The sequence below is a fragment of the Balaenoptera borealis genome (genome assembly GCF_965194805.1).
Source record: "Balaenoptera borealis genome assembly, chromosome: 1".
Lineage (NCBI taxonomy): Eukaryota > Metazoa > Chordata > Mammalia > Artiodactyla > Balaenopteridae > Balaenoptera > Balaenoptera borealis.
In genome coordinates, this window is record NC_138860.1 from 47,486,771 (window position 1) to 47,510,362 (window position 23,592).

The 23,592-nt window shown below is 43.2% G+C and overlaps 2 protein-coding genes across 14 annotated transcripts in view; one reads left to right on the top strand and one right to left on the bottom strand.

The window, feature by feature from the left end:
• Window positions 1-9,791, top strand: part of NCF2 (neutrophil cytosolic factor 2) — a 29,343-nt gene extending 19,552 nt beyond the window's left edge. The window contains exons 10-15 of the mRNA XM_082401873.1: window positions 855-930; window positions 2,698-2,723; window positions 3,074-3,225; window positions 3,353-3,464; window positions 6,802-6,979; window positions 9,302-9,791. Coding sequence (XP_082257999.1) covers window positions 855-930; window positions 2,698-2,723; window positions 3,074-3,225; window positions 3,353-3,464; window positions 6,802-6,979; window positions 9,302-9,414 — 657 coding nt within the window. The 3' untranslated portion in view covers window positions 9,415-9,791. The remainder of the gene's footprint in view (window positions 1-854; window positions 931-2,697; window positions 2,724-3,073; window positions 3,226-3,352; window positions 3,465-6,801; window positions 6,980-9,301) is intronic.
• Window positions 9,792-10,882: 1,091 nt separating this feature from the next.
• Window positions 10,883-23,592, bottom strand: part of SMG7 (SMG7 nonsense mediated mRNA decay factor) — a 73,469-nt gene continuing 60,759 nt past the window's right edge. For 5 of the 13 annotated variants that reach the window (XM_082401256.1, XM_082401265.1, XM_082401264.1 and 2 more), the window contains 10 exons: window positions 22,510-22,936; window positions 20,494-20,638; window positions 19,628-20,010; window positions 18,607-18,978; window positions 17,685-17,834; window positions 15,640-15,720; window positions 15,011-15,170; window positions 14,186-14,356; window positions 13,920-14,065; window positions 12,005-13,299 (listed from right to left, as the gene is read on the bottom strand). In XM_082401256.1, the coding sequence (XP_082257382.1) occupies window positions 13,186-13,299; window positions 13,920-14,065; window positions 14,186-14,356; window positions 15,011-15,170; window positions 15,640-15,720; window positions 17,685-17,834; window positions 18,607-18,978; window positions 19,628-20,010; window positions 20,494-20,638; window positions 22,510-22,936 (2,149 nt within the window). In that variant the 3' untranslated portion in view covers window positions 12,005-13,185. Of the gene's footprint in view, window positions 13,300-13,919; window positions 14,066-14,185; window positions 14,357-15,010; window positions 15,171-15,639; window positions 15,721-17,684; window positions 17,835-18,606; window positions 18,979-19,627; window positions 20,011-20,493; window positions 20,639-22,509; window positions 22,937-23,592 lie in introns of all 13 variants that reach the window. The other 8 variants (XM_082401266.1, XM_082401268.1, XM_082401263.1 and 5 more) reach the window with 7 other exon arrangements.

Sequence of the window (23,592 nt, forward strand, 5' to 3'; positions counted from 1 at the left end):
CTGCCCGGAGCGGAACCTGGGGATGAAGGAAAAAACCCAGATGTGCCGAGTAGAGGCATCGGCAGGACCTACTGGGGCCCCCCAGCTCTGTGATTCCTCCTGGTCAGGGGTGACTTGACCAAAGCTATAGCATATGAATGTTAGGTCTTCCCAGAATGTCCTCTTCACCTGGAAGAATAGTCAATGTGTTGGCTGGTGAAATCCATTCAAAATTAGAAATCTGCTTTAGAGAGCAGGCCTTGCCAGCCACTGCTTCTGATACCGCTGCCACCCCACCCTCAGCCCCTGTCTCAGTGAGCTGCCCTTCTGCCAGGCCTGGGGAGTGGTCTTTGTTGGATCCATGGGGATGTCTGATGGCAGTGGACCCTGTCTCTCTCTAGACTATGCAACCAGTTGTCCTCTGTGGGCTTGGCCCTCCCTGGCCAGAGTCACTATGTCCAGATGACTTGAAAAGTTCTAACTGCCATGCAAATGAGAAGTGGAATGCTTCCTTTGCAGGGGCAAGATGTGGAGTGAGAGTGTGAGCTAAGACAAGACTCAGGGTCCTACCCCACCTCCAGTGGGTTTCCAGTACGGCTCAACGGGGTGATTAGGCAGCAAGGGCCTTTTTCCTGGGGGTTAGGATCCTCATTTCTACTGTGATTTGTTTTCACCAGGCCAACCTTGCCTCCCATTTAACCAACACTTTCCTTAGTCTCCCCTGAATGTTACCACCACCCCAGCTTTTAGGAAGTCGTTTGCATCTGGCTCCTTTGCATGGGGGTCTGCAGGGTCTCCCCTGACCCCAACTCCTACCCCTGCCTAAGAACTGCGTCTGAATGAAAGTTCTCACCCTCTCTTCCTGTTCCCTCCAGGAGGAAACCTCGCTGGAGTCTGATATCCCAGCTCCCCCCCATTCCAGTGCTCCTGGGAGACCCCAGTTGTCACCAGGTTTGTGTCTCTGGAGCCCCATCCCAGGGCTGGGTGTACTTGCTCTCCCAGCCTTCCAGGAAAATGGGGTTTCTTGTCCTCCCAGCATGCCACTCAGTGTATGACCACACGGCCCCAGAGGCCCCTCTCTCCTGTACCACTCACCCACCCCAAACACAGGAAATAGATGTCCTTTCTCCCTGCCTGCTCCAGAACACTCATGGGGCTTGGGTAAATGTAGCTGCTTTCTAGAGAAGGGGCAGTGAGTATCCCAGCTCACTCATTAAGTACTGAGACCTCACCCCAGGAGGAAAGTTTCAAGTAATTGCTTCACATGTTTACTTAAGAGGGGGATGGAGTGGCTCTTTTCAAATGTCTGAGGAGCTCTATCTGGAAAAGAAACTGCTCTGCAGAGCCCTGAGGGCTGGACAAAGAACCACGGGGCAAATGTGAAAGGGAGACTCTCCTGATGTGTGGAGACGGCTGCCCTGGGAAGTCAGGGGCTTTTTGTCACTAATACAGATTAAGCAGATTCTGAGTAAGTGCTTGGCAGAGATGCACTGAATAGGTGGCATGTCCAGATCCTAGATCAGTGATTGTCATGCCCACCTGATCATTAGAATCACTTGGGATGCTCCCCACCCCTATTTTTATTTTGAAAATATCAAACCTACCGAAAAGTTGAAAGTATAGTACAATAAACACCAGAATACCTTTCACCTAAATTCAGTAATTGTTGACATTTTGGACCATATACTTGCCCTGCTCCTCTCTCTAATAGAAGATTCTTTTCTAGTGGCTGAGCCACTTGAAAGTAAGTTACAGACTCGTGACACTTCACCCTACACTTCAGCGTCTGTCTCCTAAGAACAAGGACATTCTTCTGCATAAGCACAATATAATTGTTATATCTAGGGTTATGTTAATATTATTTCTTAATTATATAAGATAAATTGTATATTTCATATTCAAATTTCTCCTACTGCCCCCCAAAATGTCCTTGATAGCTTTTTTTTTTTTTTTTTTTTTTGGTGTTTTCTGTCTAGGGGGTCCAGCAAACATATTAACCTAGGAAGATTTTAAGAATTTGGATTCTTAGGCCTTTGATTCTGGTTTTTTAGGACTGGAATCAGGCTTAGGAACCTGTATTTCTAGAAAAAACTTCCCAAGTGATTCCAGTGATCAGCTGGGTTTTAGATCTGTGGTCTTTTTTGATCATGCACCCCTCCCCACCATGGTGGATATCTTTATAATACCTTTACCTTCTCTTATATAAATTATAAACATACTGCTATATTAATATATTTTGCACATTAGAAAACATACACAAAAATAAAGGACAAAATGAAAATAAGTGGTTCTAATATTTCTTCTAGTGGCCCCTGGCTCATCTTACACTCTCTGATTTTCATTTCTACGGAGCCCACTGCTTTAACTGACCTTTGGGAATCTTGAATGGTACCACTACACCAGCAGCACTGCTGTTAACTGACTTTGGGGATCCCTCCCTAACCCCATGGGTTGGTGAGAATGTGATGGTCCTTTGATAATTACCTATATCGTCCCTAAATCAGAGACTTGGTTCATCTGTGTGTTCATGGCTTCGCCCTTCGCATTGCCCCAGTGATTTACCCTGCAGTTTATTACGATTAGTAATCATCCCAGAGGTTAAAGGGTATGAAGTTGGGTGCCCTGTTCTAAGAGGTTTCCTCTTGTATATGGCAGGGGCTGGCCAAGAGTGTTCATTCATTATTTTCTTTTGTTTTATTCCTTACCTTCTTCATTTAGGTCAGAAAGAAAAAAAAGAGCCCAAGGTAACATTTTTTTTTCCTTGTACTATTTCAAGTGGTAGAGGAAGGAAGAGCTTGGGCTGCCCACTTAAGCGTGTCCATGGGTGTGTCTCCCTGGATTACAGAAAGAGACCCAGAGGAAGGGTAGACCAGATGCTACCACACATACAGGGACCAGGGACCCCTCGACAATCCCTCCCTCCTCCATGCACACGCTGCTTACCGGCCCATGGCTGGTGGGCCAGATCTAAGCCAGCAGGAATTCTTGGTACTTCCTGGCCTCTCCCTGCCACGGGGTGCTCCCTGTGATCTGGCGTGTTTCTCAGAGGAAGCCTCAGACGCCCCTGAGTTCCCTTTGCTTGCTCTCCCCACAGGAAGTGAAGCTCAGCGTCCCCACGTCCTACACACTCAAGGTGCACTACAAGTACACGGTGGTCATGGAAATTCAGCCCGGGCTCCCCTACAGCCAGGTCCGGGGCTTGGTGGCTAAGAAGCTGGAGCTCCTACCGGAACATACTGAGCTGAGGTGAGCTCCACGCAGGGAGCAGTTAGGGGCACACCTGGGATCCTGCTGCTGGCCCGGTGGGCGGGGGAGGAGGATGGTTCCGCACTGATGCTCTCTGACTTGACTCTTCCTCATGCTCTCTACCCAGCTATCGGCCTCGGGACAGCAGTGAGCTGGTGGTCCTTTCAGAAGACAGCATGAAGGATGCCTGGGCCCAAGCGAAAAACTACTGCCTGACTGTGTGGTGTCAGAACACAGTGGTGAGTGCGGTGAGCCCAAGGGCATCTAAGGCCACGTTTCTAATGGGCCACTTCCTCAACAGCAGTTCAGCATTTACCCAGCACCTCCTGTGTGCCTGGCACTAGGCTTGGTGTTAGGGCTACGGTGGGTAACGAGCCTCAGCTCTGCCTCCGTTCCATTGCATCCTCACCTGGGTTGCAGCCAGGAGAGGGTTTCCCACAAGAGAGGAGCAGGCCCAGGCGCCCAAAGAAAGCTTCTAGTCCCTTCCATCTGCTGCCACACCTAATTGTTTCAATGTTTAGACCCATCACTATCAAGCAAGGTTGGAATGAAGTCATAGCTTGAGGCTGAGCTCACAGCCATTCTTCACCTTAAGTTTCCACGGGGAAGAACACTTGGGAGTGAAAGAAAGTAGTGAGCATTTATTTCACAAAGAGATGCCTTGGATAAAAACCTCCTACTAACAGCAAGCATCTATTGAGAACTTCCCATGTGCCAGATACCGTGCAGTCTGTGTATTAATTCTCACAATCCCCATAACTCTGTGAGGCAGGTATTGTTATCCTATTTCGTAATTTAGGTAACAAGGCAAAGGGAGGTTAACCTGACCAAGATTACACAGAGCCTGCCTGTACTCTTGAACACCTCACGATACTAACAGTAGAAGGGCAGGTTAGCTATAGGATCTGAGGTCTAGAAAAGAGTTAACTGACTTTCCAGTAAGAATAAAGTCAGGAGTCAGGAGCAAAGTTCGAGGCTAGAAGTAGTAGCTACAAGTTATTACTCTTGGACTTTGTCCCTTAATCTCTCAAGGAAAAGTTGCCATTTCTTTTCGTTGTAGATGTTAATTCTCTCCCCCAACAATGGTCCTTGGAAACCATCCATCTGCTTTCTGTCAACATACTTGTTTGCCTTTTATGTGATTTCACATTAGTGGATCACACAGTATACACTGATGTATTCTTTTGTGTTTTAGTAGTCCATTCCTTTTGAATGCTAAATGGTATTCCACTGTATGGATACCACAATTTGCTTATTCATTCACCTGCTGGTGTACTTTTGGGTTGTTTCCAGCGTTTGTCAAGTGACATTTAATTCTTCAACCAACATTTGCTGGGCTCTTACTGCTCTCCTAGATAGGCACTAGAGATATAAAAACTAGTTAAGACACAGGCCCTTCTTGGGGGGAAGACAAGGGCAAACAGATGACTACAAAGCATGTGTTAAGTAAACTGATGGAGATGCACAAATGCCTTACCGTGTTATATAAGCACTCAGGAGGGCATCTCACCCAAAAAGGCTGGAGGGAAGTGGGACAAGTCAGTAGCCTTCCTAGAGAAAATGATGCTGAAATTGTCTTGAAGCTTATCCTGAAAAAGGTACATAGAAATTAGCAAGGTGGAGGCGGTTAGGATGGATGTATTACATAGATGGAGAGAACAGAGGGAAGACCACAAGAAGCAGCATAATGGGAAAGGGGGCTCAGTGTTACTGGATGCAGCCGGGACAGTGGCTGGAGACAAGGTGGGAAAGGCCACAGGGCCAGATCAGGGAAGGCCTTGTACACTGCTGTGCCAGGGTGATGCTGTGAGCAGGGAGAAAATAGTGAGGCCTTGCTTTGGATCGATGACTCAAGGGGCGCATGAGCAAGGCAGGGAGCTCAGCTAGGCTGGCCGGTGGGCTTCCTCTGAGCACTCACCTCCCCATCCGCAGTCTGGAGGCTGGGGTGTCCCGACCAGAGTGCATGAGTCTGCAGTCTCCACTGTCCAAAGCTGTTGTTGAGTAGGGTCCCAGTGACACTTCAGTTCTCCCCCTACTCACCTGTGTCTCCTGCTTCAGCATTTGTCGACTGTGGCATCTGCAGTTGTATCAGTCTAGGGGGTATAAAATTAAATAGTTCCTAAGTGAATCCTTGGTCAGTTGCTAGTTTTCACCTGCAAGTAGATTTTGAGACCATGGAAATGACCAGAGTGGGAAAGCTATTCCAGACCATGCAGGCCTTGGGCCCACAGTGGAAGGCAGAGTCCCTCCTCCAAACCCTCATCCCTACAGCTGGGCAGGGGCTTCTGCTCAGTTAAGGAAGGGTCTCTTTGGTAGGTTCTCACTCAAAGGCAAATGTTCGATGGTAAAAAAAAAAATGAATGGGAGGGGAAGAATTAAAGAGGATGGGCCTGGAGGAAGGCCCTGTAGTAAACCCCACAAAGTAACCTTGTGGTTATCTAAGAGTTCAGAAAATTGCCTTCAGGAAGTAGAGACATTGGAGCTGAGACTTGCTGGTGCCTCTGGCTGAGAGGAAAGGCCCAGGACCCTGAGGGTAAGTGCCAGTGCAAGGGGTCCCTTGAAAGTTTGAAAGGTCACTCTAGGTTTTCCAATTGTCTGTTTTGGGACTAATCCCTTCAGTTCTGTCTTTAAAGGATTCTGCTTAGGAGTTCTGCTCTAAATGTGAATTACTTCACTGAAAAGGGTTTTTTTTTTTTTTTTTTTTGAAGAACTTTGTCCTACACGCCAATTACCCTGGACATTATAACTTTTTTAAATTAATTAATTAATTAATTAATTAATTAATTTTGTTTTTGGCTGTGTTGGGTCTTCGTTTCTATGCGAGGGCTTTCTCTAGTTGTGGCAAGCGGGGGCCACTCTTCATCGCGGTGCGCGGGCCTCTCACTGTCGCGGCCTCTCTTGCTGTGGAGCGCAAACTCCAGACACGCAGGCTCAGTAGTTGTGGCTCACGGGGCCTAGTCACTTCGCGGCATGTGGGATCTTCCCAGACCAGGGCTCGAACCCGTGTCCCCTGCATTGGCAGGCAGACTCTCAACCACTGTGCCACCAGGGAAGCCCTGGGGTTTTTTTTTGTTTTAAATCATTGTTAATTTCTGTAACAATTGTTAACTCCTGCAGGGAGTTTCTGATTAATAGATTTGGGATGGCGCAGAAAATTTGCATTTCTATAACAAGGTGCCCAGTGTTGTGGGTACTGGGGAAAGGGTGTTGGATTTGGGAGTTAGAAACCCAGGTCTGACTTTGGGTTCTGGCACTTACTTGTGACTCAACCTCTGTTTCTCCATCTGAAAAGAAGTAACAATAGTACCTATTCTACCTTTTTCAGGATTACTGTAAGGTTTCAGTAAGATTTTAAGACTCTCTACAGTCCTGCAGACCTTTTGGTTTCATTTATCCAAGCATCCGGTGTTCATAAAGTACATGCCAGGTCTGTGCTAGGTACTGATCACAAACTTGCCTGTCTGAGTTTATAACCCAGGTGCTACACTGACACTTTGCTGACTGATGCTGACTTTAGTGATGCTCAATGTTCGCCACAGGAAGTTAGGAAAACGAACAGGCCTTTTATTATTTCAGGGTGACCAGGGCTTTCCAGATGAAACGGAAGAAACCAAAAAATCTGATGCTAATAACCAGACAACAGAAGCTCAGCTTAAGGAAGGGAGCCAAGTGGTAGCACTCTTCAGCTACGAGGCTACCCAGCCAGAAGACCTGGAGTTTCTGGAAGGGGATGTAATCCTGGTGATATCAATGGGTAAGTGCTACTCCTGGATTAGAGTAACTAATTCACACGTTAGCAGGAATAAGTTCAAGAGCAGAGAGAAGAAAACATCAATAAGCTACAAACTTTAGCCAATGGTTTCAATATCCTGCCTAGCTTTCAGCCGGAGGGAGCAAAACTGAGCACTGACCTTTCCATCTGATGCTCTCTCCTGGGCAGGGAAGCAACAAATGGCAGACTTAAATCACATTTTGATTATTAAAGATTGTTTTGGAAGCCATGGATTCTCATACCAGAACTAATGAATTGGAAGGTGGCTAGAATAATTTTGCCTTTGCGCCGAACCACATGATATTGATCTTCTGCAAACTACAGTTCTTTGAATTGATGTACTTTTCGAAGATGAAGGAAGAAGGGGATAAATTTTGCCTTAAGAAGCAACTATTCAGAATTGCTCTCTCTGGCGACTTTCCTGGATGTTACAAATCAAACACATTAAACACTGAAATAAGTGGAGGGTTCTAATTTAGTTCTTCTCAAACTTAAGTATGCTCATGCATCCTTTGCAGTTTGTTAAATAAAATTCCTTGGCCCAGCTCCAGAGATTCTGATTCGGGTCTGGGGTGGGGCTCACTGATTTGCATTTTTAACAAGCTTCTAGGTGATGCTGGTCTACTGACCATACAGAGGAGCGCCGCTCTAACTCATGGTTTGACACAGTCTTATTTCTCTACCTGGTAACAAGTAAGAGTCACATCAAAAGCTTCATTCACATGGCTGAAATCTTGTGCGTTAGTAACGCGAAGTAGTGAAACCGAACACTATTATCAGTTATAACAGAAAGTCCAACAGGTTAAGAAATGAGAGCAGGGGATTTTAAAGTTAATGGGGTAAAGAGTGAGTGTACGAGACTGTGGCGACTAACTCAAAATGAGAGTAATGAAAAACAGAAACAGGATGCACAAGCAGTGCCTATCTTCTGAAAGGGAGAATGGAAACTCAGTTTTAAGAGTTGGATTTAACTCCCCACACCATTTTTTTAAGTGTCAGTATCAACCAATCAGCTAAATTGTCCAGAAGTGTTTTTTCGGGGTTGGGGATAAGAAAAAGACAAGTGAATGCGCTGAAAAACCTTCTGGGTAGGTATGCAGAGAAGGTGGTGTACTCTTTACTGGGATATGTATAAAAGTCTAAGTCGGTCTAATTCAGAAAGTATCCATGTAATATTTTGAAACTTTATTATAACACTTACAGAGAAAACAGAATTCAGCATAAACATTGTGTGGGGCTGAGGGGTGAGTTCAACTGTATTCAACAGTTATGAGAGAGTTTCATTCCAAAAGTTTCTCAAATTTATAATGTGAATCACCTGGGGAGCTTGTTAACATGGATTCCAACTCAGGTTTGGGGTAGGACCTGAGATTTTGCATTTCTCGTATGCTCCCAGGATCCAAGACAAACAAATGCTGATCCATGACTCACATTATAGGAGGAAGAATCAAGACAACAGTTTGCAATTAGAATTACCTTGAGTGAACTTTAGAAAAATCTCTGATGCCCGGCCACACTCCAAACTAATTAAAGCAAGAGTTTCTGGGGACAGGATCCAAGCACCAGTGCTGCTGTAACATCTGATGCAGATGTCTTACATCCAAAGATGAACTTCTGAACTGGTTCTATGGTCTGGTAGATGGGCTCTGGAGTAGGTCATACATTACCTAAGGTGTCTGATATTTATTGGCAGAATGACCCTGAACAAGCTATTAATCTCTCCGGGTCTCCTTTTCCTTAGTAAACCGGGGATATTATCTACAACTGAGTTATGAAGTCTGTGCCTGCACTTTATTAAAGTCTCAAAATAGGTGCTATGAAAATTCTTATATTTTACGAACATGGACTGAACCCATCACTAGCTCCAACTCTCAATTCTTTGATCATTCACCAGTGAACATTCATTATTAACATATTTAACCAATGGCATGTCCCTTTCCTGTAATCAAAACAAAGATTCCCAAGAAAGCTAAAACTCTTTGTTAAAAAAAAAAAAAAAAAAATCGTATCTAAAGATTCATTGTTCAATTTCTTTCACTTTATTTCTTTGGTAACATTTTGAAAAATCTAATTCATTCTTCTGCATTTTACTCCTCCATTATCATGTCTAAGACAGAAACGAATAATGAAATGGCTAAGTCCTATGTTTGCTCTTACCTCCAATCACTTTCCAAAGCAGACTTTTCCCTGTTAGCACAACTGGGGCGTGAAGAAGGACTGACAAAAGATCTGTGTGCAATATTCAGATGAGGTAATTCTCCTATACTCATTTTAGAAACTGAAGTATATTTTTCCTTTTATCAGTGAATGAAGAATGGCTGGAGGGGGAGTGCAAAGGGAAAGTTGGCATTTTCCCCAAAGTTTTTGTTGAAGAACGTGCAACTACAGACTTGGAAAGCACTCCTAGAGGAGTCTAGGATGTTTCACAAACTACAAAGTTGAAGAAAAGGAGGTACTATCATTTGCAAGATTTAGCACGCCTCTGCAGGACACTGTACAGAGACATCGCTGTTTGGAAGTATTAATTCATCTACTTTTCCCTGTTAAAATTTAACCTATTAGACAATGATGTGGAACTTAAGATGATGATTACCTTGGAGGTAGGGAGGGGGTGGTGGTTGGAAGAATCTGGAAGGGCATGAGGGGGTCTTCTAGGGTGCTGATAATCTGTTTCTTGCTCTGAGTGCTGGCTACCCAGATATGTTCAGTTCGTGAAAATTCACCGAGTTGTACACTTACTATCGGTACACCTCTCTGTGTATGTGATGCCTCAATAAAAAACTTACAAAAACAAGATACCCAGAGTGCAGGCCCAACACCTAAGTGTAATTACCCCCATTCCTGCACCATTACTATCACAGACTCCTAGGGCCTCAGGTAACTTTACAGGTAATTCAGATGGCGCGTGCACACACACACACACACACACACAATTGACATTTTGGGGGGGTTAACAGTCTTGTTGCTTAAATAGAACCTAGACTGAGTTATGTACCCCTGAAATACAGCTTTTAATTCCACAGGAAATTAAAATACTAGAACTACATCCCTTCATGTGTTCTCAGGGAGGAACATTTGTTAAGAGTTCAATAATGAATGTATGCCGCTAATAAATAAGAAATGAAAAGCAGCTGTGTTCAGGAAGCCAGTTGGTTAGTACTACCCTACTAGGTAACATTTTATCATAAGTATTCTAGTAATATACAGGATAGAATGCTATCGCTTTATGCTGGTTATCATTTAACCAAATGGCCCAGTTTTTCAGGGTTAACTTGGGTGAGAGTTTTCCATAAATACTAAAGACCTGGCCTTAATCCCCCCACTTCCTTTTGTAGAGTACACGTGGCTCTGTTAACAATTTTTCAAGTGTGTAGGTGCGTGTGAGAAGCGGTTGGGAAATGAAGTGTAGACTGAATCAACATCACGGTGAAAGGGCAGCTGCTGGGTATGCACACACACACTGGTGAGCTGTGGTGCTGGCTTCTGGCACGTGGCAAAGGCCCGGCAGGCTACCCCTGGAAATATGGGACACAACTTGAAGAAATACAACCCCAAAGCAAAGAACACCAATTACTGTTGCTGCTCATCACACTTGTGAGTTTACTGGGCCAAAAGGATAAACTATCTCTGAGCTGCTTTATTAAGGGTGACAGTAAGAATAAAAACGCTGAGCTGTTAAAAGAATTGACAGTTTCTTTCTACCCATCCCTTTCCATAATCCTGCACATTGGTTAGGAACATTACTAAAAGCAAAAATAACCCTGAAGCATATCTGGTTTTTGACCTTCTTTGCTTTCCCCTAGATGACTTGTAAGTAGTTTAAATTTTTGTTTTTTAAGTTGGATTTTCTTTTAGGATAAAAAAGAAACAATCTATACACAGATCTGGTTGGAGAGAACATGGTTTAATTAAAGGCAAAGCTGATTTCAGCAGCTGCAGGTCTTGCACAGACAGACCAAAACAAAAAACAAAAACAAAAAACTAAACACAAAAGAAAGTTTACTACACAAAACCAGTTTCTGATGAAGATTCTCCTCTCCCTCCTCATTACTCCACACTGAGGATGATAAGGCGAGGAACCCCGCCCCAAGAGTCAGAAAACATTCCAAACACCAAATTCTCATGCAGAAATGGGGCTGTAGATGGGACGTGGGCACTACGTGGGACTGAGACGGTGAACCTGGTTAGCTTGTCAAGGGTGCAAGAATCGGTGACAGTTCAAACACTGGAATGTTGCAGCTGCCTGAATGCAGAGCTCAAACACACAAAGTGGGTAAAGGCAGCAGGGAAGGAGGCTTGGGACGGAGGGAAAGGGAGAAAGGTGGACACGGGGAAGGGGCTGGAGAGAAGCACAAAGGGTTTCATATTGCCATTGGGTGGGGGGACTTCACCCTTTGGGACCTTTCAAAAAAATAAAACAAAACAAAACAAAACCCAAACACCACGTCAAACTAAAAGAGCAATAATGTAAGCATACAGGACTCCAACCACTCTCTCGGAAGAGCAATGAGCATGAATCTCACCCCTTTTCATTGCTGGGGTTGCCCAGACTCCAGTGACGACCGGGGCTCCTGGATGTGCTTTGCTCTGCAGCTGTTTTCCAGCTCTGAAGTCCCACGCTAGCTCCACACACTCACACGCATCACCCCTCCCCTCTGGGGGAGCAGACGGGCATGTGTGCGCACACACTCACACTCACACACACACACGCAAAGGAGAGCTCTCCCAGAAAATAAACCCTACCACTAGCACAGCAATTGGACATTTAGATTGTTTCCATAATTTCCCCTTAAAATATTACTTTTCCAGGAAATGACTATCAGAAATGCTGTCCTTCTGTTTCTACACAAGAAAATTTTCAGTCCTCTTTCCTTCTAATAAATATCAAATAAAAGTTTATTTTCCTTTCTTCCACCTTTTCCAGAATGGACTTCCTTGTGTTTTCTTCTCTGCATGATGCACACGTGTCTGTGTTGCCTTGAATTTCACTCTGAAAGTGGAGGCTGGGAGACTGCAGCCGGGCAGGGGCCTGGCCCCTCGGTGGGCTATGCAGACACCGCTGCTGCTGCTTCCTTCTTCTTCAGACTGTCTTTTGGGCCCCAGCTGCTGGACCCCATGCTGTTGCTTCTTGGCGAGATGTTGTGCATGTTAGGAATAATAACGATTACTAGCACACAGCACAGGGTAGAAAAGGGGTGGAGGTAGGGACAGGAGGAGGTGGGTGGTAAGTAGGATGGGGGCACAAAAACCAACCAAACAAAAAATAACCACACTGAAAGCTTCTGCCTATTCAAATGCGTCAGGCCACGAACGGACCAGCCTGCCTTCTGTGGGACTGCCTGCTTTGCTACCGTACAATGTACAGGAATCAAAAACGTTCATTTAAAACCCTACAGCAGCTTGTCTGCTAGTCCAGCCCAGCACCACCACCCGCGCTGCATCCTCGACTGGGGCTCAAGCACCTACAGAGTGAAGGGCATTTCCTGCTGGAGTCTCCAGGCCAGAGGAGGGCCCACCAGAACCTTCGGAGTGAAAGTTGAGGCCTTGTCCTCTCCCTTATGGAACATTTCCACTGGCTGAAGAGGTCAGTTTCCCCATCCTGTCACCACCAACCTCTCACAGGAGCAGTGCACGGGGCTTGCTTTGCTACACACTGACTAGAAGAAGCACATCCGTGTGCGGAAGAATTCAGTGTGATATCTTACTACTGAGAGGAGTAACAATGACAAAAGATGTTCAGGAATAATTTCAACTACATTCTCAGTCAGCAAAGCAATCATTAACGGATTCCTATTTTACTCCCCAAAGAGGAAAAAAAAGGACTGAGACGTTCCCATTGGCTTCTCCCATCTGCCTTCCCTTCTCAGCTTTCACTTCCCATGTGGCTGGGGACATGCACGATGGAGAAGGTGAAAGGCGGTGATATCAGGTAACTGAGTGAGACAAACAGCAGTTCCTCTCTCCCTCCGGAAGGCCCCGGGGGGACGGAGAGTTCCTGATGGTTTTTTCTTTTGCTGCACTGCAGACATTTCGTGCACACTCAGTGGGCTGGTGGAACACTTACACCCTCTCAACAGCGAGAAACAGAAAAGAGGGCTGCCACCTGCAGGGGACTGCGTGGGCCAGTCCCGCAAACCCAACATGCCATGGTGTATGGAGCCTTCGTTCCCAGGGTTGCCACTCTGGCCTCAGTGTGGAGGGTTCATGGTGCCTTGTCCCCGCTGCTGTTTCTGCTTCTGCTGCATTAACAGCTGCTCCAAAGCGGAAGGTCCAGGATGCATCATGGAACTGGACCAAATAGACTGAAAAACAGCCCAGAGCTTGTCAGCAGAGGTCAAATGCCTGGTTGTCTTTAAGGGATTTGTTTTTCAATCCCAGCCAAACATAAAGGCATATATGCCCCAAGATTCCCAAACCCTAAAAAAACCCCGCTATTAGAAAAAGTTGTTTTAAGACCAGGTCTTCAAGACAGGTTAGTTCCCATTAAGATCATTTTAAACCAGAAAAGGTGAAAGTATGTTTTATATAAAGTCTTTTTGCTAAAACTCAGCTCCATGTGAGACCAGAGCATTTACCAGAAAGGTTTCAGGCAAACAAAACATTTCTGAAATTAGATGCCCTTCTCTGACTTGTTCAGAAAAGGCTTAAATAAAATATTCCAAGGTGAGTCCGAATTTTCTTAATCTTAGAATCCAACTAAAACCTTCATGTCTGTCCCCCTGAGGATACTGCTTTATCGCTAGTGAATTCACAAATTAAAAAAAAAAGTCCTATTCAAGAATCTTATAAGGCAGACCATGCTTCTAGGACTTTGCTAGATATGTGCTATGAATCAATCCTAAGGGCCTTAGGAGTAAGATTAGCCATTTATGTGAATGAAAGCAGAGACATCTCTTGTGGTTCTTGTTCCTGATCCACTCACCTTTAGGCTTTCCATGAGGACAGCAGAGGAATCCTCCATGGATGGGCCATGGCCTGTCCAGGAGCCACTTGAAGTGCTGGCCTGATGCCAACTGCTCTCAGAGGATGATGTTGCTGAGAGATAATCAATGCCAAACCCACCCATGGCTAGGAATGAAGAGATAAGAATAATTCAAGAAGTTGTTCTATCATTGCCAAATGCCAAAAGCCAGGGAAGGGTAGAGTAAGTTCTCTCACTTCTGCTAAGCAATGAAGTCTGGATCTCACCTGGCTTATCAGTCTTCCACCGATCTGCAGTTCTCCTATCCCTGTTATCTGGAGTCCCAATGGGTCCAAAATTGGAGAATGGGACAGAATTGTGGTTGTGTGTCGGAGGGGAGCTTGGCAGGCTGCTTGGGTTGGAGGAATGAGGAGATTGGCTGGCTGGTGTTGAATGATCTATGAAATAATAGCAACGCAGGACATTAAACAAAGATGTTTCCCAAACATGCCAAGAATGAAAGTTTCCTGTAGATCTGATCACTTAAATTCTGTTAACAATAACCACAGGGTTTCAGGAGAAAGGCAAATAAAGGCCCCAAAAGGGACCCTGCCAAATGCACTCGTCTGTCTTGCTGTGCATGCCTAAGGCACGTTCCTTGCCTTACAAATAAAACAGTACAGTTTTGTCAAATAAATGCATTCTTTTGGTGTGCCTCTTTCAGATAAGTATAACTGCTCTTCTCTATCAGAACAGAATTGCCTAACCTTAAAAATTACTATTAACTCTGTATTTTTAAAAGTGCAACTTTTCCTGCAAAGAACGAATATCTACAAATAAAACTAAAAAACATCTGCAAACCTTAAGATAAAACTCGTATTTTTCTCCCTTACAACTCTGCTCATTACTGAGGATGTAAAACAGCTTTTTACTGTCATTTATCATGTGAACCAGTTCATCAGGCTTTTTTTCCTATTTTCCTTCAGAAGTTACTTTAAAAACAAATAACAACAAAATACAAACAAAAACCACCAAAACACAATCATACTATCTCTTAATCAACTTGAGTGTACGGGAAATGCAAGGTCTATAATTTAAAGACTAGTCAATACCTGAACTGGCAGGAAGTGATGGAGACCAAGGAGTCCCTTCAAAAAGGGAGTACAATGATGTTTCCTGGGGGGCCAATGAGGGATTAAGTTCTGCTTTCGAGCTGCTTGTCAGGTTTTTCCCATATACCTCATTGAACACACTGTTATTTGGGTATCTTTCCTGAAAGACAATGACCACCAAGTTAACAAACTCACGCCAAAGACAGAGATTTAAGAAAAGGCAGTGTTCATGCTCATGGATGCTTATCTTAAGCCTTTCTTTGCAAGACAAACTTTTGAAGGCTTTTACTTCTGTTTCTTTCAGTTTTCCCGTTTAATTCATTTGCCTTTTACTTTCCCTCACCCTTTATTTTGCTCTATGTAAACCACCTGGGTTAGAAAGTATGAATAATTTACTTGCCGAACAACAGAGCCCCAGAGACTTTAATATTAATGAGAAGTTAAACAACTGAAACTTATACAAGTCTCTAGTGTACCCTAATCAAAGGAGGGTGGGGAATAAAATCAAATACCTGGAAAACACCAATATATGGAAGAGAAAGGAAAAACAGACATATTGAAATAGAACGGGAAAGAAAATACTAGCCCACAATAAAAGCACAGAGCAGGATGCTTCACTGTTTACGCACCTGATTGAGAGAGAATCCGGTGAGCGACAGGAAAGAGGATGAATGTGACATGAGCTCTGAGGGCTTCTCCAATAAGGATTTCTTCACAGTCCCGGAAAAAAAGGTAGTTAAATTATGCCTTCCATTTTCTTAATATTAATTTTAAGATACCACGCAACCAAAAGACCACAATTTAAGCATACTTGTACTCACCTATCTTGTACAATTTAAAGCTTAGAAGATATAAATTCAAATCCGTTAATACCATGACACCAGATAAGTGCCAGTTGTCACAGGTGAGTCAGACAGAACCCTCCTGATCAGCACCTCTAATCTAGCACAGAGATCCTGGCAGGGACCCTGGAAACTGGCAGTTTGGAGTGTTCACTAGGCAAGAACCTCAGGAAGCCCTTTGTCAACAGTTGCATTTAAAATACTCTCAAAACAAGAAGGGGAACTGATCAGGCACTGTTTCTCCCTAAATTTTTAAAACACTGACGTTAATGACTTTTAAAAAGCCTTTAAATCCATTTGACAACCGGTTTTGTTAGCATGGTTCCTAACAACTCTATTTGTGGTATATATTAAAATAGCTGCTGAAGTCAAGCTTACATTTATTGGCCCTAAGAAAGTTATTAGGGAAAAGAAAGCTGAATCTCTGATGCTCACTGTCACTGAATTGTTGGTCAACAAAGCATTTATTAAACACCTGCTACATGCAAGGCACTTTCACACACATCATTAACGATGTTAAATATAAGAAGGGCTACCGTAAGGTTTTTTTTAACATGAGAAAAAACCCACTAAACGGCCCCCCTCCGCTTTTTCCACCATCAGCTTCATTTCCAACGGAAGGGGCAAGCACAACAGGAACTAAGGGATTAGGAAACTAGTGTACAGAGACGCGCTCCCCCGCCTGTCCCTCAAGCCACCCCAGCGAAAAAAAGCAGCAAGAAAGGCAAACACGTAGAGGCAACAGTTTAGTAGCTGGACATTCCACAACCTCTAGGCACTGCCATTGCACTACGACTGTTCAAGTGTCTAGGGCATCTTTTATTTCTGCTAATTTTGGTGGGGGAAGTGAGAGGTCTCTGCGGCCACTCACTCAGGAAAATTCTTAAGGGAACTTCAAGTGCCAGGGATGGCAGTTTGTCACGAGAGCCATTAAGCAGCTTTCAGTTCTCCTAATACTAAAATCAATGCACTTTAATCTTACGAATGTTTTCTTACCCTGTGTTTATGGGAAAGAAACAGCGAGAAAGTGGAACTCAAGAAGTGTTTTATGTTTTATTAAGATGGCGTGAAGGGAGCGGGGGAAACACCTCACAGCATACATCTTTCTTACAGCCCCCCCACCTTAGTAAAATATGTAAACAATGGCATCCTTTGAAATGCACACTGGGTTACAGAAGGTTATTTTTAAAAGATACCACTAATCAATTCTTAGACTTTATTTTATGTCATTCTAGTTATTTATCTCTGTGTTCACTCATTTATGGTACTCCAACAATGTTTATAAATAGAGTCCTTTTCATTTTCACTCATTCTGTTTATGAATCTGGCTCTGAATTTAGATCAGGGCTCTTAGTTAACCAAACAGAAAAGAACCACATACTGTTTGGTAAAATCAATCTAGAATTTTTTTATTCAGTAAAAAATCTAGAACATTATTTCATTTCATATTTTGAATACATGAGGAAAAATCTCACTGTTCCTAAACAAGATTAAATGACACCTAAAATTCCTGGGTCCAGGTGGAAATGATACCTGAAAAGTAAGTTAATTGGCCAGCATCACATTCTGTGTGTGACCAGCCCTGCAGGATGCTTTCTGGATAACATGTAACAAAGCTATAACTATAAGATTTGGGGAAACTATGGAGTCAGACATGTTTTGCTATGTTCTACTACCATTTGAAGGTTAGTTTGGGCAATCAGGAAATAAGTTTTAAAATTCTGTAAAAAAGGAAAGCTCTAGAAAGAAGAAACCACCTATTCCAAGTACTATAAAATCTCAGGAGAGAAGTTGAGGTTAGAGCAAGAAGAAGAATTATGTAAAATACATACAAAGAGGCTTCGTCCAGGAAGAGAGGCGAGAGGCCCCAGCAGAGCTGGGTAAAGATCAGGAGGGTTAGAAAAAATCAGCTCTTCCTCTTCCTCCAAGGCAGCCAGACTCTTTAACAGGTCCGGAGGAAGCAGAGGGGAGCCCTTGGGGTCCTAGTGACAGAAAGGATCACAGTGAGATGCAATAAGGGATGACAAAAGCACAAAGGAGTAGTAGCATGATTAGGGGGGATGAAGGCAACTGAAGTCAAGGAGGAAGAAGTAAGGAATAGTGAGACAGTATTATGCAAAGAGGAAAAGGCTCTGAAACACCAAAGCAAAGTGACACAAGGACAATGGTAGAGAAAGATCGAGACAACAGAAAGAAGCAAAAGTAGTGACAGAGCAGAACATAAAAGGTTAATGTGGGCAGTGAGTAAAACAATGCAACGGAGCAAAGTGATTAGCCTATCTTGTGCTAACAAACAGAGAAACAGCTTCTTTAAAAGTTACAGATACCTGTTTCTCATGAGTAAAAAGCTCAAGGACAGGGAACTCCACTATCAAAGATAACTGGCTTTGTTACTCTCAGAAAACAATTTGTTTAAATATGCAATAAACCTATTTTTAAACTTAGATGATTCAGCCCAACTGAGAGGAGCTTTGTCTCAGAATTCTCTAACATGCTGTGTTAGAGATTTCTGCACATGATTTCTCTGCCAGACCATCACAGGTCAAAATCAGGAACAGAATTCTTCAGCTCCCCCAAATCAAGCGTACTATGCAATTGTAAAGAGGAGACCAAAAGCTGCACCCATTTACTCGGCAGCATTCTGCAGCACTAATGAAGCAGAGTGACCTTTATAAACATCTACTTGAGAAATTTAAAGGACATGCATCCCCAGACCTAACTCTGAAGTGCCTGGTGACAGGAAAGGACACACACCTCAAATGGCATCCTGGGCACAGGATCCTGCTCTGGACGGAAGACTCCCGGTGACCGTTTGCCCCTGCGGTCCATGTTGGCCTGCTGTGCCAATACAGCTCTGTTATCAGCCATGCTGTAGGAAGAATCCCAGTAGAATTCTGGGATCTTGACTTCTGAGGGATTATGGTTATATGGCTCCATGGGAAAAGGCTTCATTTTTTTCTCTAGAGGCTGCTGCTGCATTACAGGAGGTTGCAATGACGGCTCAAACAGTTTTATGGGGTCTTGGGTTTGAAGGTAGTAGGGCTGTTTCACAGGCATGATTTTCCCTAATGGGCCTTGAACCTGAGGGGGATTCCACAGCTGTTTGGAGGCATCCGCCTGTTGATACTAAAAAAGAGATGCCTGTCACCAAGATGAGGATAAAATGCAATGTTACTTACACTCAGTACCCAGGAATCACAGAATGAATCTGAGAGATTTTACCACCAACAAAACTCTAGGCAATGCAGTTTTGTTTATTCTAAGTTTTTCAATACACAGAGCTTTCTGGGAACAGATTAAGGGCACTAAACTCATGTTCCCTTTCAGTTCCATTATTTAAGAGGTTTAATAAATGAGGATGTGAGTGTGGGTGGGCGCGCACACATTTCTCCTTCTGCTTCAAGTGCTGTGGGATGACAAATTATTTAAGACGGGTATCATTGACACCTCATCAAGATTACGATACTATTTCCCTGCTGTAGTTTAGGTTCAAATAGAGGAAATTATTTATAGAAAATCCTTTTCTATAAAGCTGACAAGTAGTAGCAGCAAAGAATGGTAGTTAAGATCTACTGTCCTTTACAAAAGTAAAAAGGAGAACACCTGAACTTTCCTAAACAGGAAAGAGAAGACTTATGTGTTCCCATAATCATTACAAGTCTAAGCAAGAAGTAGCTGAATGCTTAACTAGTATTTTTAATTAACCAAACACGGAATAATTTCAACCTTCCCCTCTCCTTACTTCAGCTGGACAGTACACACAGCTGTAACTTACCTGCTGGAATCCAGAGTGGTGAGGAGGGCTTTTCCCCAAAGCCGGCACAGCTTTTGTAGGGGATTGTTGCTGCTGAGCTAGAGCCTGAACCTGCAACTGGCTTGTAGACTGTGCTGTTGGCTGAGCTGGTAAAGATGTAAGGGGTTGCTGGGAAGGTGGCTGTGGTTGTTGAGGTCCCTGGTTCATCGGCCCTGGTCCAGAGGGCCGTTGCTGGCTATAAGGAATGTGGGACTGTTTCCCAGCTTGCACCTGGTTTCCTGCTGGAGAGTGAGCTGTAGGCTGAAGAAAGGTTCCCGGGACAGAAACACCAGCTGGGAAGGTGTAACCTGAGCCCATAGAAAATGCCACAGGAGGGGGGATAACATAGGTTGGGGGCGGGAACCCTTCAAAACAGAAGAACATAGCTTTAGTTCTAAGGAAACTTAGCAAAAGAAAGACAAAAAATAGTACAGTCATTTTGGGCTGGGGTGGAGAAGAGGTCTTCTAATAAATTATAAAAGACAGGGATCAACCATCAAGTAAGATTGATCAAGTGTCAATCTATAACCTGATTTCAAGAATTAAATATAGACTATTGGCTGCTACTTCTATCCACGGAGGTAACTGGAGTATCCTAAAGGCAGTTTCTTAGATACCATGTTTAGTGACAGGAATTCCTTCATAATAACAAGCATACACTTGTACATAAACTACAGAGAAATGGCTCAAGAAACAATTTCATAAACATTAGGGAAAAGAGAACTCCCTTATACCTTTTAACACTATGGTTTAGTAATGTCACTCAGAGTCTAAAATTTCTCAGTGGGTTAATAGAAACTCCTACACAGATGGAATTCAGCAGAAGAAACTACAAAACATATATTTACCTGGCCGGCTGGGAAGAGGAGGGAAGGCTCCAGGGTGATGAATGGGGATGAACTGGGAGTTACTTGCTTGACTTGGGGCTTGAGTTACAGGTGTTTTCCTGGCTTCAGACACTGGAGTCTTTCTTAATTCTGTCTGGGATTTTACCTATGACCAACCAGAAGCAAAACTATCTATAATAATCTGAAACTCAAACGTGTCAGAAAGAAGCACCTACTCTAAGAAAGTATTTAAAATCCTACTATGTACCCTCCCCCCCAAAAAAAAGTATATGCTGCAGATATTTCACTTCACCTAAATTAAAAATGGGAAAGTCAAATTATTTAATTGCCAAAAAAAGCTATAAGGGCTTAGTTTTACTGGTATAATTATTTTGCTTTCACAATATCATAAAAGTACGAAATACAGAGAAGACCTGAGAACTCATTTGTTTTACAAACGAGACACCTGATGCCAACAGGCTTAAAAAGCTGCTTATGATCTTAAGCCACTGTTATGGGCCCCAGGGCCCTGTATTCTCTTAATGTACATGAATTATGAATGAATAATGACCACTAATCCACAGATGAGACACTTTTGGCCCTCAGTTTAACTCCTTCTGGGCAGCTTCAAGGGTTATCAGTCAGGCATCCACGCTCCACCCTGCAACCCTACCACCCTCAGAATAAATAAGGATACTTTCAGCAGTAAGAAACAGGCCTGAGATCCTACACATGGAGCTGGAGAGAAGTAGATGCCATATGCACTGCTCAAGTAATGTAAAGATGAGTAAAATGAGAAAAAATAGGTAGCATTTATAGAAAACTCAGGATGAGGTACAGAGGATGGTGATATATTGACTACTGTCAGGTTTTCTTTAATCATCAATAGTCAGATTTAAAAAGGATGAGAGACCAGAAAAAAGATTTTATTTTCCGTCTGGACCTTCTGGAGAGGCAGTTTCAGAGGATAGAGCCAGAGCAGGCAGGAAATGCTGAACTCTTTATCCCTAAAACCCTGGTCCTGCGGCCTTATAATTCTTTTGTTTTCTTCCTTGCCTTTCCCCAACACCTCTCACTCTCTCTGTGCCTTTCCTCAATTTCTACCATGTTTTTCTCTGTTTCTTCCCCTATTATTAACCTTAAAACAGAACTACTATGTTCTTATTTCTCCCTTTCCCCGCAAAAAACTGTAAGGGAAATGCACTGCAGGTAATGTTTATTTGCAAGCAGACTTCAAAACTGTAAGATTCCTCATGCCTACTGTAAATAAATACATTTGCCAAAATGTGTTAATAATCAAATGGCTACAAACATCAGCGGTGTTAAAACCAGCACAGAGTAATGACCCTTTTGTTTATATGAAATCATCTGTATCTCCTTGGAAAGGTGTGTGTGCGTGTGTGTGTAAAGGTGTGTGTGTGTGTGTGTGTGTGTATTTAAAAGAAAAGTCACAAATAACTGAGCAGTGTTTATCCTTTCCCAGCAAGAGACTTGGGTTCTTGCTTTACAAATTCCTATGAGCCAGGATAACACTGAGGTTATATAATGCTACTAGCTGGGGCAGGTATAAATGTCAAGGAAAATAGCCTCATCTTTCCCCAAGAATATATTTTATTTTGTATAGTGAATCTGAAAAACAAAAAACCACCATGTAAGCCTTAATATACTTGGTTCTATGGGCTCTATAAAAGACCCCAAATTTTCCACTATAGCATTAATAAATCACAATTATACCTTCCAAAGAAAATGTAATTCTTTGTGAAATTGATAGCTCTGCAACGGGTCATTTCCAGCCACTTAAACTGGAGAGAACTGACAAAAATCAGGTTGAGATTTTTTTCACTCACATTACAATTCCTGAGAGTTGGTGGAGTACCCATCTACCATAGTTCTTTACATGACCTTACTATGCAGCCTTCTAAGAATGCACTGAAGCTTCCAGAATAGTCAATTCTCAAGGCTTTAGGAACAAAATGAAAAATCTTGCCTTTTGTGTGAGCCTTCCTCTACCTGCTTTATAGTTCAAATACAGCTTACCTGCACTGCCACATTCTGCTTTCCTGTTTCCTGTAACTTTTCTAAGGTGCATTTCTTGGTTTCTGTTTTCCTCTTGTTGTTGTCCTTCTTTCCATCATTCTTAGTTACAGTTATTCCTTTGCTATAGTCCCTTCTCACCTCTTTGGGAGGAAAACTTCTTCCTTGGTCTCTGTTCACTTCTCGTGGCTTAATGTTCTCTTTGAAGGTGACCACTGGTTTCTCTCCTGTGTCACAGTTGTTACTTAGATTTCGGCCTGTAGACAGCACTGATTTCAGTCCTGGGTTCCCATCCACAGCCAGTGACTCTATGATGGTTGTTTCTTGCAGAATGAGGTTCTCTTTGGCTTCACTGGGGTCTTCCAGTATTAACTCTGGGATTTCTGTGATAAACAACAATTTCCCTACCTCATTTTCACACTGAATCAGCCTAAAAAAGTAAAAATAAATCCATATATGAAAAACACAAATCTAAAAGACAATAACAACTGAACTGTGTATGGGTCCCACAGCCTTAAAATGTGGGAAACAGCAGGGTATAACGGTGTGGATTCAGGTAACATAAAAAGCAGTTATGTGAACTCAGATTCTCATTATCCCACTGAACATCACCACCACACATTCCCATGCCCTTTTAATGTTTTCTAATAAGTACAGCTACATTTACTCAGCATGTTTTAAGCACAAGACACTAGACTAGGCCCTTGAAGCAGCTATAATTCCTGTTTTATAGGCGTGAAAACTGAAGCTCAGAGGTATTAAGTTTATTCAAATATGCAACCATGTGAGTGCTTACAGTATAATATGAACCTGAATACAAAAATGAATATGAAACAGTTACTGACTTTGGAAAGGTTATAATCAACCACAGAGATTCTAAGCACACACACCTGGGGAAGTGGCAGAACTAGACACTGAATTCAAATCTGACTCTAAAACCTATGCCCTGTCTATTACACCAACTACCATACCTGCTTTATATTTAACTAGCACCATCCTGGTCTGTCTTGACTGAAACTGACCACCATGCCCCTGTCAATACAAATCACCATAACTGTGAATATACAATTTAGTTAGATTTATATA